The sequence below is a fragment of the Corythoichthys intestinalis genome, chromosome 2 (assembly GCF_030265065.1).
Source record: "Corythoichthys intestinalis isolate RoL2023-P3 chromosome 2, ASM3026506v1, whole genome shotgun sequence".
In the NCBI taxonomy this organism is placed as follows: Eukaryota; Metazoa; Chordata; class Actinopteri; order Syngnathiformes; family Syngnathidae; genus Corythoichthys; species Corythoichthys intestinalis.
This window is the reverse complement of record NC_080396.1, coordinates 13,758,413-13,775,026: the sequence shown is the minus strand read 5'-3', so window position 1 is coordinate 13,775,026 and position 16,614 is coordinate 13,758,413. Positions and strand designations below refer to the sequence as shown.

General features: G+C 39.5%; 2 protein-coding genes across 3 annotated transcripts in view; one reads left to right on the top strand and one right to left on the bottom strand.

Moving 5' to 3' along the window:
- Positions 1 to 11,288, bottom strand: part of zgpat (zinc finger, CCCH-type with G patch domain) — a 28,646-nt gene extending 17,358 nt beyond the window's left edge. The window contains exons 1-4 of one of the 2 annotated variants that reach the window (XM_057830399.1): positions 11,153 to 11,288; positions 6,205 to 6,860; positions 546 to 679; positions 191 to 349 (exon numbers count right to left, since the gene is read on the bottom strand). In XM_057830399.1, coding sequence (XP_057686382.1) covers positions 191 to 349; positions 546 to 679; positions 6,205 to 6,803 — 892 coding nt within the window. In that variant the 5' untranslated portion in view covers positions 6,804 to 6,860; positions 11,153 to 11,288. The remainder of the gene's footprint in view (positions 1 to 190; positions 350 to 545; positions 680 to 6,204; positions 6,861 to 11,152) is intronic. The other variant, XM_057830398.1, reaches the window with a different exon arrangement.
- A 235-nt stretch (positions 11,289 to 11,523) lies between these two features.
- The window catches only part of tti1 (TELO2 interacting protein 1), a 43,623-nt gene continuing 38,532 nt past the window's right edge, over positions 11,524 to 16,614 (top strand). The window contains exons 1-6 of the mRNA XM_057830378.1: positions 11,524 to 11,662; positions 11,920 to 12,664; positions 12,843 to 13,180; positions 13,254 to 13,536; positions 15,337 to 15,508; positions 15,591 to 15,883. Of these exons, the coding sequence (XP_057686361.1) occupies positions 11,939 to 12,664; positions 12,843 to 13,180; positions 13,254 to 13,536; positions 15,337 to 15,508; positions 15,591 to 15,883 (1,812 nt within the window). The 5' untranslated portion in view covers positions 11,524 to 11,662; positions 11,920 to 11,938. The remainder of the gene's footprint in view (positions 11,663 to 11,919; positions 12,665 to 12,842; positions 13,181 to 13,253; positions 13,537 to 15,336; positions 15,509 to 15,590; positions 15,884 to 16,614) is intronic.

The following is a 16,614-nucleotide window of genomic DNA, read 5'->3' as shown; positions in this document are numbered from 1 at the left end:
TGGATAGGACTGGATAGGACCATATGCAAATTAAATTAATCAGGAAGAGAATGTGCTTTGTGAGCTAACTCTTCATCATAAATTTCAATATATTTTTTGTTTCCGTGAGGAATGTTCTATAATATGTGCAGGTTCAATAATTCCAGAGCTACTAGCAGCATATATAGAATAAAAACTGATTGAAACATGCCTTTAGCATAAGCTGCATCATCGTCAGCATTGTCCGGGTCTGAGTCAGAGGAGGGTGTGTCTTCCTCTCTTAGTGGTGGGATGATGCAGTCGGCTTCAACAACTGCGTCTTTTAGCAGCAGGGAGTCAAATTTGACTGTGTAGACGCCATTGTCAATACCTATATGGGAGAAAAACATATAAATCAGGCGATTGTGTGGTTGATCAAAAGCCCTTTTTGCAAGGAGCACTGTTTATATGTCAACTATGAATACTACACATGCATGTTTGTTGTCTGGACATTTTTGTAAAGCCCTCGTCTTTGATATAAATATTGATGCTAGTGGGTTGTGCAAACTCTCAAAGGAGTCCAGCACCTGTGATTCTGGCTGGGTACCAGATGCCATCCTCGTGCCGGGTCAAGCAGGACGAGCCTTCCTCGAGGTTACTGAGGTCACAGTCCACAAAGTCTCTGAGCTCTGACACGTACACAACTTCGCCATGGGAAAACCTTTACATAATGTAAACAAACAAACAAGGAAGGGATACCACCGGTATGGCTTAAGAACGTCAGGAATAAAATAGACACAATGCTCAATTTAAGAATGTCAACAAAAGGTATTGCAGATTTAGTACATAACTAAAAGAGTTTAGTTCATGGTCACCTTGCTGCAGTATAATTCTGCTAATGTTACTGCAGTGTATCCTTTTCAGTTCAAAACATACAGTACAGTATTTTTAAAATAACAGGAAACGGATATACGTACAGTATATTATTATTATATTCCCATCACACTAATAATAGCCATTGAAATGATTCATCACAAGCTGGAGATTTTCTTCTACCTGATTGACAATTATTTCGAAAATGTAAAACCGAAAAACAGACTTTTGAAGGAAAATGAAAATTATTAGAAAATGCAATGTCTGGAGAAATTGCGATGGTAGCTTTGTTGTGATCGTTGGTTTATCCTGTCACTTTCTGTTGATATTGAGGCATTTCAGAGTCACGTCCAGTTGATATCACGTGACTTCCTGTTAATGATGGGGCATTTCGGGATCCCTTCCTGTTCATATCGGGTCACTTTTGTTGATTCGGGGGCATTTTGGAGTCACTTCCTGTTATTATCAGGCAAGGGCGTAGGTTTGCATAGGGATGGTAGGGACATAACACTACCAACTTGTCAGGATGCTCAAATTGTCCCCACCAGCTTTTAAGAAGCCTTATTTGCATTATATAATGAGTTGAGTTATTTAGGTAATTTAAATTTTCTTCCCATATGTTGTAAGGATATAATAGAACCTACCATTATTAAGTGAATTGTTTTCATTATGTTCAGACTGACATATATCACATTTAATTTGCTGAATGTGCCGGTCTATTTTTTACCCCCTCAAACGAAGGTTTGATTGGCTGATGACTTGACCACCCCCCACCAAACAGACAAACATGATGCACACTCACACGGCACGACAGATTCAATTTAACAACATGCCGCCTCTTCCGCCCCCTTCGAAGAGGATATTAGAAGTTCTTTTTTCAGCTAGCGGCAGCCACTGTAAGTAATGTAAAAAGACGTCAATGTTGTGGAGGTGGAGGAAACACCACTAATTTCTTAATTTAAATTGCAATCAGAATTAGCATAACATTAAACTCTGATAACTTGCTAACCTGCAAAACTACTGCGGTCAGGCTAGCCTCCACAAGGAACAACAAAGTCAAGCTAGCTGTCCCTCCCTCATTTGCATCACTGTTTGCATTATGTGCATTACAGTAATGCAACACAGTGGCTTCAGAGTGCAAGTCCTTTTGTTAAAAAAAAACAAAAACAGAAGCTATCCAAGAATGGGTGCACTTCAGGCGGACACTGACATGAACATGAACTGATATGAAAAAAAAATCTGTGAAATTAAATCACACATAAGAATTTCATGAGACTACTTTGGTTCGAGTCTTACCGTAGTCTACTATGCCTCAGATGTAGATCGGTCCTTGGATATCTTAGATTTTTTTTTATTTCAATTTTTCCCGAAACTACTTTTATATAACAATACTTTAGTTTGAGTCTAAGGGTGCTCCACTGTCACTGACCCATTCTCGGATAGCTCCCTGTTTTTTTAAGAGACCTGCATTTCAAAATGTCTCGTTTGAATCGAACGTTGTATCACCTGAACCAATACACATAAAAGTTAGTATAAGTCAATACAGATTTATTTTGCATTGATCATTTAGCCTATCAATAAGTTAGGTTCATATTCGTGAGAAATGTATCCATGAACCCCGTTCAATAATCTGTTTTGGCCTTATTAATGTCCCGTCCCCAGCAAAAAGTGTACATGCATGTTATGCTGTTATGTCGTCCCAACCAATGTTGACACCAAACTTACGCCCTTGTTTTCAGGTTACTTTGTATTGATCTGGGATCAATTTGCGGTGACTTCCTGTTGAGTCACTTGGGTTGGAAATCAATAGTGATGGAAGTTTTTGTGCCATTGAAATGAATGGGAAATTTTGGCCTTTAGAAGTGAATGGGTATGTTTTTGGCAAATTTTGGCTGAACCCTACGTTTTTGGCTAAAAGTATCTACAACTTTTGTGCCCCTTAGTATTTTAAATTTTTAAAAATCAAATCGGCTATTCCACAACTTAGGGACAAAGTCTGCATATGATCAATCAGCACACTGTTTAAAGCTGTTGTTCATAATTTTTGACACTAGGCTCAATGTTCTAGTTAGCAGTGGTTTAATTAGTTGGTGGAGTTGATTTCAACAAATTCCGTGCAGTTTTCAAGTTATTTGTTAGTTTCAGGGCTACGGAGTGGCTAAGCTAGCGCGAGTCAGAGGGGCCAACTTAGCATGCCAATAAAAAAATGATACAGATCTTCGAACAGATCCAACATAGTCAAATAAATTCAAAACACAGATCACTGTTCCAAAACACACATGCGGCCAAAACAATGTCACACAAAACTGCCGTAATTCATTTCATTCTGCAGGACTGCATTTTTTAGATGCTTAATACGACACAATAGAGAGGAGTGCTAAGGCCTCTCGCGCTCAAGCTGCATTCGACGGAAGGGGGAAGTCGGACTTATCCCACTCGGAAGGTACCAGTTGCGACCTCAAAGCGTTCCAAGCGAATGTAAACAGCAAAGATGGCTGATCGCAACAGGTGGATTTTTATTTTGGCTGTAAAAAGACATTTTGACCTCCAGCAAACCTGCTTTCTCATAAGTGATCAAATAGTGAAGGCGTTCTAATGATATTTTTCCAAATCGGAGGTTGGAAACTCTGACTTCCCACCTTCCTCGAATGCAGCATCAGTCTGCTGAGTTAACTGACAGCCGGCGAAATGTGCATTTAGAGGCTGTGGAAACAGACAGAGGAAATGGGCAAAGGCACGTTTCCACAAATCCCCTATGAAGAACGAGGAACAATATAAACTGGTTACTTATTGCTGGCTATGACACAAAAAAAATCCGCCTGTCACTCCGCCTTGCTCCTCTGCAGTTTTTGGATTCCAAGAGTCAGGGATGATTTTCAAGTGTGCATATGTTGTTTTTTATTGGCTCAGATGGCCCAACTGACTTGTGCTAGCTTAGCCACTCCAGAGCGCTGAAACTAACAAATAACTAACAAACTACATGGAATTTGTAGAAATCAACTGCACCGACTAATTAAACCCTCGCTAACTCGAAGATTAAGCCTGATGTCAAAAATCCTGACCTTCACTTTTAAGTCTCGACCTTGGAACTTGCAGAAGAACGAATAGGGCTGCCTGAGTTTCGGAAGCTTAAGATCCGATTAAAAAAATTATGTGATTACAACAAAAACTGTAGGACAAGTGGCGTTTTGAAATTCTAAGTATTCAAGTATTATAGATGGTAGCTTTTGCATGACATGCTAAGCTACCATCGCTACCATCAATTATATATTGTGTGTTTCGGTGGCGATTGGTCTAATACTGCAAAGGAAGCTCAGCTTAACCCTGGGGGATAAAACGATAACAATAATTATCGTCATATAATTTTTGTCAACAGAAATAATCAAAACTTTCGATAAAGGTCGATAGATTTACACCGGAGAAGGGGGGCACTGGTACAACGTAAACGTGAAGGTGACCTGTCACAGAGCAGCATTAAAGCCTGATACTGTGGACAGACTTATTTTACTGGCCCGTAACTTTTTAACCAATGGCTGTGCAATGCCCAGCATTTTGTTAACTTTAAATTTTGTGCTTTTGTAATCCACGTATGTGTGAAATTCTGTGTAGTAGTTTGTCACCATGCATGCATCTTTTTCCTGACATTAAAGATTGGTTAAAGCGGCATCTGGGTTTGTCAACTTACACTCAGTGGCAAAAATCAGACTTCAAATTTGAAAAATTATCGTGATAATTATCGATATCGACCGATAAGAATTTTTTTATTGTGAAAACAATTTTTGTCATATAACCCTGGCTTAGCTCAGCTCCCCCAAAAGGTTAAAAAAATCAGTCGTCAAATGTATACTGTTGTGTGTACATGTCATTGACTAAAAATGCACTACAACACCCTCAACTATTCTTCAGAATTAGCTTCTTATCACTGGTTACGATGCAGCTTGCTTTTCATTTATTCACGCAGCCTCACAGTTCTTTAAACTAGGAGTGGGAACCTCTTGGTACCTCACGATACGATACGATTTGCGATACAAAGCTCACGATAACGATGATCTGATGATACGGCGACACAAACGATTATCAATACATTGGTCAGGAAATCATTGTAGGATATTCTACAAAGAACTAATAAACAGAAAAACAAGCTTCTGCTGTGAATTGGAATGAGTTTATCACTAGTAGAACGGATTGAACGTCTATGGCCGTCAGTGGCAGCCAAAGCTAGGCAATGAGGTAATTTTGGGCCATTTACGGTCATTTACCTGTTGATTTTCAGTTACTTCCTGTTGATTTTTGGGTATTTATGGGTCACTTCCTGTTTATTTTGAGTTACAGAACAGGAAGTGACCTGGGAATCACCCAAATAAATAGGTAGTGACTCAAACTCAACAGGAAATTACCTATAAATGCCCTAAGACAGGGGTGACCAATCCCGGTCCTTGAGAGGCCCTATCCAGCTTGTTTTCCATGTCTCCCTCCTCTAACACACCTGAATCAACTAATCAGGATCGTTATCAGGCTGCTGCAGAGCTTGCTGATGAGCTGATCATTTGATTCAGATGTGTTAAAGGAGGGAGACACGGAAAACAAGCTGGATAGGGGCTCTCGAGGACCGGGATTAGGCGCCCCTGCCCTAAAATAAGCCTTAACTGAGACACTATTATGGTGGAAGATTTTGGTTCCTTTTTATTTATTTATTTTTTTAGACATTGGCACCTTTCTAAAACGATATCTCGATTCTTGGCAGGTGCATATCGATAACCTTTTGGAATACAAAGTATCACGATATATCACCATTTCGATATTATGTCACAGCCCTACTTTAAACAGTGTGGAAGCTGTGCGTCTCCAGAGTAGAGAGTGCATTGTTCCACTGCTGCGAAACAAGACAAGTCATTGGCCAAAGGCTAGGTTTATTCCGCCCACTGGACGCTGTGTGTCTCTGGGGGTCTATAGGTAGTGGGCGGGGCTTGGCTGGCTCGGATGCTTTGCTTTTCTGCATGACTCTTGCATGTTGTGCCTGAGGCGAAATCACTTTTGATGGACAGCAAAATGAGCGAAACAGTGATCTTGTATGGGAAGAATTTTTCAATTTTTTTCCCCGTTGTTCTGAGTGGAACCGGAAACTTTCATAATCATTCTAGCGACACTTGCTTTGTTGAAAACAACTAGCGAAAAATTCTACTTCTGTTAGGTAAGGAAACTTGACTTCTGGCACTCTAGTTTCTTTCCCTACTGAGTAGGGGGTGCCACTGAGCCCCTCCACAGTCACCGCTGAGCTTCTCGTCATTGAAAGATCAGCATTTGCTACTCGTGTGTTAAAATACTAACAAAAGCAAAAATACTAACAGTGATAGAAGAGGATATAAAGGTCACCTGCAATTATCCTGGAAGCGACATTTATCCTCCAAATAGAATGGACATGGTTTCATGGACTTCTGTGTGGGATAAATGTACAAAACTCTAATTTGCGCCTCGTCTCCGTCTGGTGCTTCTGCTCCGACCACCATGGCATTGTGGTACTCTAGGGTCCCCCACGACGTCCTGTAAGGCGCTCTAACTTTGGTACCACTCAATGTTTCTTCCTCTTCCTCCTCCCCCTCCTCGTCTTCACACTTATCTTCTACACCAGCATCTGTCTCCTGGTCCGGTTCCCTCGTCTCAGAGTTAGTTCCCGAAAACTCCCCAAGCTCACTATAGAAGGCAGCAAACTCGGAATCGAAATCTCCTTTTGTGTCAGGCTTCGGCGCCTCGGCCTGCACTCCGCCAGTGTTCTCCAGGGAGGCCAAAAGCAGACTCTTTTGAAAGGACAACAGGCTGGCCTTGGTGAGTTCTATCAGCTGGCATAGGTCCTGTTTCAGTTTGAGTAGGTCGCATTGCTGGGAAGGGTCCAGGCCAGCAGCCAGAGTGGCATCCACTTGCTGCAGCTGGGCTTCATATGTAGAGATGGCGCCCTCCAGAGTTTCCTCATCCATAGTGCCGCTTCACGCTGGGAAGGACAGCAATGACAGGCATCCAGCCTTTAAGGAAGACTGCAGGGGGAAATTCATTTAAAGCAGAACAGTGTTAAAATACCATACTATATGACGTTGACCAATCTAATCCTATTGTTGGCAAGAGTACAACTAGGACTGGTTGCCAGCAAGATCACTCAATTAATTGAACATGCAGGTTGCACTATTTGAACTTGCATTATCTTTTATGTACTATAAGTGTCCACCCTGAATTTTGAAACCTCCTAAAACCACCCAAATGCCAAAAAATCAATGGTCCAATCCCAGGCTCCGGCCTTCCTGTGTGAAGTTTGCATGTTCTCCCTCTGCCTGCGTGGGTTTTCTCCGGGTACTCCGGTTTCCCCCCACATCACAAAAACATGCATGGTAGGCTGATCGAACGCTCTAAATTGTCCCTAAGTATGACTGTGTGCGCGAATGGTTGTTCGTCTCCTTGTGCCATGCGATTGGCTGGCAACTGTTTCAGGGTGTATCCCACATAATGCCCATAGTTAGCTGGGATTGGCTCCAACGCCCCCATGACCCTCGTAAGGATTAGCAGCTCAGAAAATGAATGAATGAAAGGTTTACCGTTAACACATGCATTAGGCTACTGCATTACACTGGAACCAGGCATAAATGAGAAACTGATTTCCATTCAAAATTGTATTTTTTCACTGATTTACAAAATTCCATCTAAAACTCCATCAAATTTTTATTTTCCCCTCATTTCTTCAAATCTAAAAGCCAAATCTCAATTTTATCTATTCAATAACATAGGATGCACTTTAAAATAGAAGATAATGTAAACATTGACTTTTTAAAATAATAGATATAAGTAACATGCATTAACAAAAAAAAAAAAAAAAGTACAAATGACATACATTATGCACAGTGAAATGGAATATATTTTAAAGACAAAGCACTTTTTTTTTTTTTTTTAATTATAAGGAAATAAATAAGTAGCCTTACATAAATGAACAAAAATAAGTCCAAAGTGCACATTAAAAATCAAATAAACCTCATCAATTCTTTCCTTTCTCTTAAAGATCTGATCAATTTTCCATTGCATTGCTCCTTTAATTCAACAAGCTTATTTTTCCAAAAAACGGAGAGGGCTCTGGCTGCAAACCGCTCCTCTCAGGCTCCTCTACCGCTCATCTCAGTCCTGTTTTGCACCAAACTCTCTTGGGGAGAAAGAACGTGCATTTGAACCAATCAGAGACAACGATCATTGCTCATCACGTGTCAGTATGACATCCAATTGAACAGACAGCAGAGTCCTTTTTTTTTTTTTTTTTTTTTTTTTGCTGCCTGCGACGCGACTTGTCAGAGGCAGAGAGAGAGAGACGCTGGAACAAACTACGTCGAAGAAATAAATGAATATTAAATATCGGTGGAAATGGATGACGCTACACACGCTCTTTATTAGGCTTGTTGTTAACACTTGTGTATGTAAATCTGACGTTAGTGGCAGCGTGGCAGTTTAACAGTGTTTGGACAGTTGCCGTCATATTTGCGGGCTCAAAGCGGCGTTCCGGGCGGTTCCGCCTAATAAACTCATAGCGGAACTCCGTTCCGGCTCGTTCTGGTCCACTTTCACCCCTGGTCATATCGTACGGTATATGGTATTTTTTATGTCCTAAAAATGCAGAGAAATCCATCGCTTGCAGCTGAAAGGCTCAACCCTCCCCCACCAGTTGTGGCTCAGTGTCAGTGAGTCACTTGTGCTACACGATGGCGGGAGGAGGTAGCCTGCAACTCCAGACTCACTGGAACAGCGGTGAGTCTGGAGTTCCAGGCTAGGGAAGAGGTGAAACTCCTGAACTATTTTCCCCATCGAAGAAAAACAAAATCGCTGGTGTAGGAATACTTCCGCTACAGAAAAGTAAGAGTAGGAGGGCCAACCGACATGTTAATACGTTTGCAGAGAGTGGCTGCCGAGGAGGCAATACCTCGAATATGATTTCGCATTTATACAAAATTAAAGGTTAGATTACTAAACACTGACATGAACGTTTCCCACCAGCTAAGAGAGTTAACTTTAGCATGTTTAGTGTGTCTAGCGGTGGTAAAACATGTGTTTTTTTCTCTCTGGCAACTGTCTGTGTTGAGAAACAGAGTGTGTGTATAATGTAAACATAATACGGTAACGAGCCATACACACATGCTTTGTAGGAAAATAATTCAATTATTTTTTTTGTGATGGTAATAATGTTGAGCTGTGGCTGTGGGTTTAGGCTCATCTAAAGGACTGCATTTATTTTAATTTTATTCAGAATATTTTGTTATTTTTATTTTATCATTTTAACCTAACATAATACTGATGTTCAAATTTGCTAATGTTTTGAAAAATAAAAATCCTGCTCAATGGAAAGATGTTTTGTTTTAAAACCCAGATATATCAAAGTAACTTTTTAGAGCTTTAATTGCAATACTGTGAAACCGTGATATTTTGGCTTAAGGTTATCATACTGTCAGAATCTCATACCGGTACATGCCTAATTGAGATTAAGAGTCTTGATTAAGTGGCCAGGCCATGCCATGGATCTCTGCTAGCCTGACCTCAGTGTTTTCTCAACATCAACTTCTTCTTCTTTTCCTTTCGGCTCTTCAATTCAGGGGTCGCCACAGCGAATATTAGTCCATTATGCTGCCAATGTAGTTTTGCAATGAAAAACGGTATATTGTTCCAATTTCCTTAATTTCACATGATTACTGTGTTTCACCACAAAATGTGGTCAGCTCTGTGACCTGCATTAATAAATGCAATAATAACAATGATATAATACGAGTAAGTGATATGAAGGCCAACACATTTGTTCTTGCCATGCTTATATGAGACTTTTCTCAATGTATGACAATTTCTCAAAGTGAATGCTTTGAAATGCCTCAAGTGTGACTGTAAGTGTTAATGGTTATGTCTTTTGTGCTTTTGATAATTATTCGGGTGTGAAATCCAAAACGGACCTCAGTTTTTCTTTATCATGTCAAGGTATTTTTCTCCACAATTTTATTAGCAGTCTATGTTGCTACATGCACAGCCATATCCTTTGTAAAAACATAATAATGTTAAATAAGTATTGCAGTCAATATTTGAACATTTTTTTTGTTTATAAAACAAGTAAATAAGTAGTGTTTTTTTTTTCCCTTTATGAAAACGGGGATCACATAGCTCAAAACCTTAATGCAGGGGTCCCCAAACTACGGCCCGCGGGCCAAATACAACACGCCTCCACATTTGGTCCAGCCCCCTGAACAATACCAGAGAGCATTTTGAAGTTTTTTTTTGTTTTTTTTTTCTCAATAGTGTTGTTTCCTGGCCTTTTCTGTGAAGAACTCAGAACTCAGTTATTTGGTTATTATCTATTTAATTAATAGTTTTTATTATTATTATTATTATATTACATTATTGTTTTTATTTTATTTACTTTTGTTCCGTGAAGAATCCAGAAAGGGTTATTTGATTGTGGCTTTCTGAAAAACAATACATTTTTACATTTAGGCACTCCTGCAATCGTCACAGTTTTATTGTTACAAACTGACCCCGGCCCCCCATCAGAGAAGGGAAATGTTATGTGGCCCTCACAGGAAAAAGTTTGGGGACCCCTGCCTTAATGTGATAGGGGAAAACTGGATTCTGCACTCATTTAAAAAAAAAAAAAAAAAAAAAAAGCTGTCAGACTTAAAACAAACAGAAAGGTTGTGGTACATAAATATGAAAAGGATGAAATTCTTTAAAATTATTTTGACAAAGAACCACTTACTATTAGACAGGCCCCAACACTTACGGATTTTAAATCACGCCTTAAAACATTTTTTTTTTTTTTTTTTCAGCTTTTAATGTGCAATGACAGTTTATGACCTCGTCTTTTATGTATTTTATTTTATCTGTTTGTTTTATCTTTCAAAGTTGACTTATTTTTGCTGTGTTATGCTATGTAAAGCACTTTGGTCTCCTTGGCGGATTTTTTAATGTGAAATACAAATAAAGTTGATTGATTGATTGAAAGAAATTTAAACATTACAGTATCAGCCTGGGGTTATTATTATGGACACGCAGAGCAAACTAATTATTCAGGCGAAAATGATAACATAAAGCCATACATCAGGTTCAGACACACCCAATAAAATACTAGTAACTGAATGAATCGGTTTGCCAAATTGCGTTTTTGGCACACTGACACTTTCTACTTACAAATTTAGGTACCAGAATTTTTTTTTAGAACTAAATATTTGATTAGCAGTGAATTAAAGAGGAGCTAACCTAGCGTAGAATAATCAGCCTTCCAGCTAGCCCTCAGAAATAGTCAAAATATCAATGGCATTACCGTCGATGTCTGGCGAACTGTCCGAGAACAATTCTTCGTCAGGCGATAATTATTAAAAAGATAAGCTGTTCAATGGAAATACTAATATTTAACCAAAAAAAGCTAACAACTCATTGGCTCTAATCAAGTATATTATATTTATATCGCTCTGATTGAGTTATTTTCAAAGCAAAATGCCTGTTACTAACATGAAGATGTATTGCATGTTGTACGAATAGTTTACGCTTTATAAAGAGTATTTTTGGAATTCATAATGATCGTTCACTTTTGACGTCGTGTGTTTTAAATAATATTCATAGTTATAATTTTAAACTACAGTCCATTATTTTTATAAACTCTCGGATGTAGATACTCTTCCTCAATTCTTACACTTCGTCGAATAGGAAATGCGTCATCGGCGCAAGATGTTAACGTCACAATACGTCGCCACCATGGCCGTCTGTCACTACTGTTGCAGTATTTGCGTGTCTTGAGAAATGTGTATTTTACAGCCAATTGACCAAATTGAAGGTATGTTCTTATTCTTATTTACTATAAAAACTAAGAGTACTGGTTAAGAAGCTACTGCGTTTTAAAATTTGATGACTTCGAGTGTAGATGTGTGCATGGTTCAGTCTAGTGCAATTAGTCCAAATCATAATTGAAACAATTCACATAACATATACTGCATATACTTAATGATAGACTGTGGCTATTCTGTGAGTGGGATTAACCTTCAATATTGTTTGTATTTGTACCTCCCATTTTTTTTTCTTCCTAACCCACAGAGAAGGGATCTCAGCTGCGATGCCTCCGGCCAAGGCACTTATAAGCGATCCAAAGATTGCTTTTGCCTACCTACGTCCAGCTTGTGTCCTGCTGACTCGCGTGCCTACTTTAAAAAATGTTGAGACATTGAGCGCTCAGTTAAAGGAAATCCAGGATGCCACCTTGCAGCAGCTTCAAGAGTATGTCCTCTTCCCCCTCCGCTTTGTGCTCAAAGTCCCCGGGCCCAAAAAGGACAAACTTGTGCAAGCTGTGGTGGAGACTATCAGTCACGTCCTGGAAAACACCTGTGTTCAAAGCTGGCAGACCCTCCACGACCTCTTCTCAGAGCTCTGCCTCTGCATTTGCTCCCCAGCCAATCCAGGGAAACCTGCAGATACATCAGAGGAGGTGAAATTAACAGTGCTGCGATGCCTGAGCGCTTTGCTTCATGCAGCATATGGCGATATTGTCTTGGAATTCTTCAAAGTCACAATGTTGCCAGAGCTGGGAGCTGCCGTTTCACTCTTACTGAATTTGGCAGAGAAAGAGAAATCCAGAGATGTTCAGATAGCAGCTTTGGAGTTCCTGCAGGCTTTGACTCTGCAGTGTGACTGCATTGAAGATCATGTAGTTCCCTCCTCCGAGGAACGGGAAGAAGTAGGCAATGCCATGGCTTCGTTCTTACCTGGAATTACAATGGCGGTTGCCAGGATCATTACAGGGGATGTCAGACAAGGCCATGGAGTCACAGTAAGAGCCATCAAGGTACATATATCTTCTACACAACCACTTTATTAACCATTGATCCAAAGTTGTGATAGGTACACCCATTCATGTCATTTTTATCTGATTTTCTTATCAATAAAATGCACAAAAATAGTACCAGCAATGTCATGGAATTAAATATGAAGTAAGCGTGATCCTTTTGACACTGTCATTTGAGGTCTGGTCCAGGACGGTCAGCCTCGTCATGGAAGACGCTCAGCTTCAATCTAGTGAGCCACCGAAGTCTCCCTCGACTGACCTGGGGAGGATTGGGCAGCTAATGGTCGTACGCACACAGGACTGGGTAAAGAACACATCCGGAAAGCTGTTCCTGCTCCTGAAGAAGATCATCTCAAGCACGGTGGCACATCAACACTGGAAGGTCCGACTGGAGGTGGTGGAGCTGGCTGAACACCTGTTGGACAAGTCTAGTCAGTCTTTAGGAGAGTGTGTTGGACTGCTTCTGGAGACATTGGTTGGAGCAATTAATGATGAGGAGCCCAAAGTTAGAGAAAGGTATGTTAGATGGGAGGTACGCACAGTGAAAGGTTATTATTAGCTTATTTCTGTCACATTTTCTCCTTTTTAGGTGCAAAGTTGCACTCAGAAATGCGTCCAAGAAAAATCAAGAATCTGTCAACCCCAATGATATCAAATGTAAAAACAACTGTCAGAACTTCACTGACGTTCTTTCGGAAAATCTTCATACTCTGGCCACTTCAATGCCCAGACTAATGCGGACCTCTGATGACCAGAAGAAGATATTTACCCTTAATGTCTTTCTGGGTTATTTAAAGCTCCTAGGACCTTTGGTCTCTGTGGTGCTGAACTCTGCTGTGCATCTTGAGAGGATTTCCAAAGCTCTGATGCAGGTAGTACCTGCTGTAGTGCAGGACATTTTATATTTTATGAAAGGAAATGACATGATAGGAGCATATCCAATTTACTGTACATGCATTAACCCATTATAGCGCATTTAACTCATTAGCTACCATTGATGGCGCTAGAAATCCAATCCATTCAATTATTCGCTGCCAGCCTCTCCCAGTCGTAATGGATCGGACGTGTAGCGCCATCAATGGCACTGAAAGGTGAGCATTCAGAGCTAGCCCTCAGTTTTTATTAATTGGACGTCTATCTTTGTCAATGGCAGGCAATGAGTTAAATACTAGGAAATATAAAACACACTATAAACACTCAGGTATCTCTGAAGTTCCGCTCTGAGACCCCCAATTTGGACAGACTCAAAATTTTCCTATATGCATGTGTGATACATCATTGGAAAGCTTAAAATCTCAATTTTCTGGGGGAAGAAAAATTTTGAACAGAGGGGCATTCAAAAAAAATAATTTAAATAGCAAAACCCTATCTGGAGGTGGGAGCACGCGAGAGCAGAATTAAAGACGCCATGACTTTAACGAGATATTATCGTGTACTTACCTTGTTTCGATCTAAAAACTCCATGTAGCATGTATCACTGAGTATCAAGACACAGCTGTGAATGGCCACAGCTGGATTTGGGGGGGATTTTAAGGGTGAAACATGGTAATATACCAAGGATCGGATGCAGAAATCGCAGACATCAAGGAGTGGTCGAGATTTTCTTTTTCATATATTTACCCTTTTAAACTTTTTTTTTTTTTTTTCAAATTTTCTTTGTTTGGATTCATTATTTATCATCTAACATATCGGAGAAAATGCGACAGTAACAAAAAAACCATACAATTAAGCAATAGTTATGAGGTAGATATCCGTGACTTTTTTACACCAATTTTTTTCATTGTGACGTATTATGTTTAAAAGTTTGAATTTTGCGAGTGAATAATTTTTTTAAAGTCGTTTTTTTTTTTGTTTTTTTTGCGAAATACTAGACATCAATTAATGATTCTTAGCTAAAGATGACAGACGTTTTGAATACCGGTAATAAATATAATTACTTACCTTCTTTTTATGGCTTGGTTGAAACAAAAGCGGTTGCGCGACATCTGTAAACGGGGGTTTCCAGGGTAAAACGGACAAATTAAAAATAGTTCGGGGGCTTAATGCGCCATGAATCTGCTATGGCAGCATATAGACATATTGTTCTATCAAACACAACAGTTGTTTTGGCTTAAAATACAGCAGTTTCTTTTAAAAAGGAGTGCAAGAGCAGAAACTGCTTTTTCAGTCTTGTCTGTGTTTTCGCCATATATTTTTAAATCTAATTTTAAAAAAAGTTTAGATTGATATTGGAGACCATACCCACAGTGAATTTCTGTTTTTAACCATCTTTATTTAATTTTTTAAAAACATTTTATTAATTTATACATTTATTTATTCATTAAAAATAAGAAAATCATTCATAACAATAATCAATTTTAAAACCGGTGGTGGTCATTATTATTATGATTTGGTGTCGATGTACAAGCCTCATGCCAGGACTGTATTATTTTTTTATATAAGACCAAAAATAGTCAATTGCTCTATAAAGGGTTGAGAAATATAAAAACCGTTGACCCAAGAACACAACATAAGTGTAAACCACTTGGTCTTATCACACCCTAACACTTTTCTAACTGGTACTACACAAACACAGTTGGGAGTCTAAAATGTTATAGTGTGCTGTATTTTCTATTGATCATTTACTTTATTACTGAAAAACAAGCGTCAAACAAATTCCTCTGATTTTGCAGGTGCTTGAGTTGGACGTCACAGATGTCCGTATTGTAGAAGAACGAAGTCACAGTGACACAATAGAAACAAGTTCAGATTTCCATCAATCAGCTCAAACACGGAGGAAGCGTTTCCTCTTCTTTACAGATGAGAGGATCTTTTCTGTGCTCGCAGAGATCTGTCGAACTTTAGGTATGAAGGCGCTATCCGCGTAGCATTATGTGTCACGTCCCATCCAAATCCATGGAGTTATTTTACTATGTTGTACTTATAGGTTACTATGGCAACATTTTTCTATTGACGGACCACTTCTTGGATCTGTACCGGCAGTCCTCGGCATACAGGAAGCAGGCCGCCATGGTTCTCAATGAAATCATCAGAGGAGCTGCTGGAATCGCTGTCGTTGCAGAAGAAAAGTCCTTGGAGGGCGAGGATAGAGGGCTACAAATCTCCCAGGAAGAACTTAAAGGGGTGGTGATGCTGGTCATGGAGGAATACATCAGTCTCAACAACTGGCATTTGATCACAGTCAATCAGGAAACTGACAGAGATCGACAGGACCAACAGGTGAGGAACCAGAGCAGTCATAGTGAGTAAGTATGCATCCAAATTTGGTGGGTCGCATGGAGATCAGTGTAAAGATATCTTCTTTGTACATGCAGTTGTCATAATGGCATGCAAAGGTTTGGCATTGAAATATATATATAAAGCCTAGAAAGTTTCATTGTACAGTATAACGGGATTTAAAGCTTCGCCCTGACGTGCACCACATAAAACGAGCTAAAGTACAATAAGGCTAATATAAAAACGCAGGTTACAGTGTACACAGATTGGGAATAAATTTAATAAGAGACTTGCAGCAAGTGGTGATGTAGTGATATTATAACAGAGCGCAACAGTGCTCATATGATGATTTACAGTACTCAGACAGTGAGGCAGATGGCTGACCTGATATGATAGTGCAAATGACAGTTAATGCATATGTATTCATGTAACAGTGCAAAAATTCCATAATGTAACTGCAAATATTGCATATGCAGTACCCAGATTAAGCAGTTCCCAGCATGTGACAATGTTGTGACATTAGCAGTGCAATGACAGTGTCATTTCAGTGTAAACACCCCTCGCATTTCTGCAGATATTTAAGTATATCTTTTCATGGGACAACACTGACAAAATGGCACTTTGACACAATGAAAAGTAGTCTGTGTGCAGCATATATAACAGAGTTAATCTATTTTCCCCTCAAAATAACTCAAAATAAACCCATTAATACAGTGGGGAGAACAACTATGTGA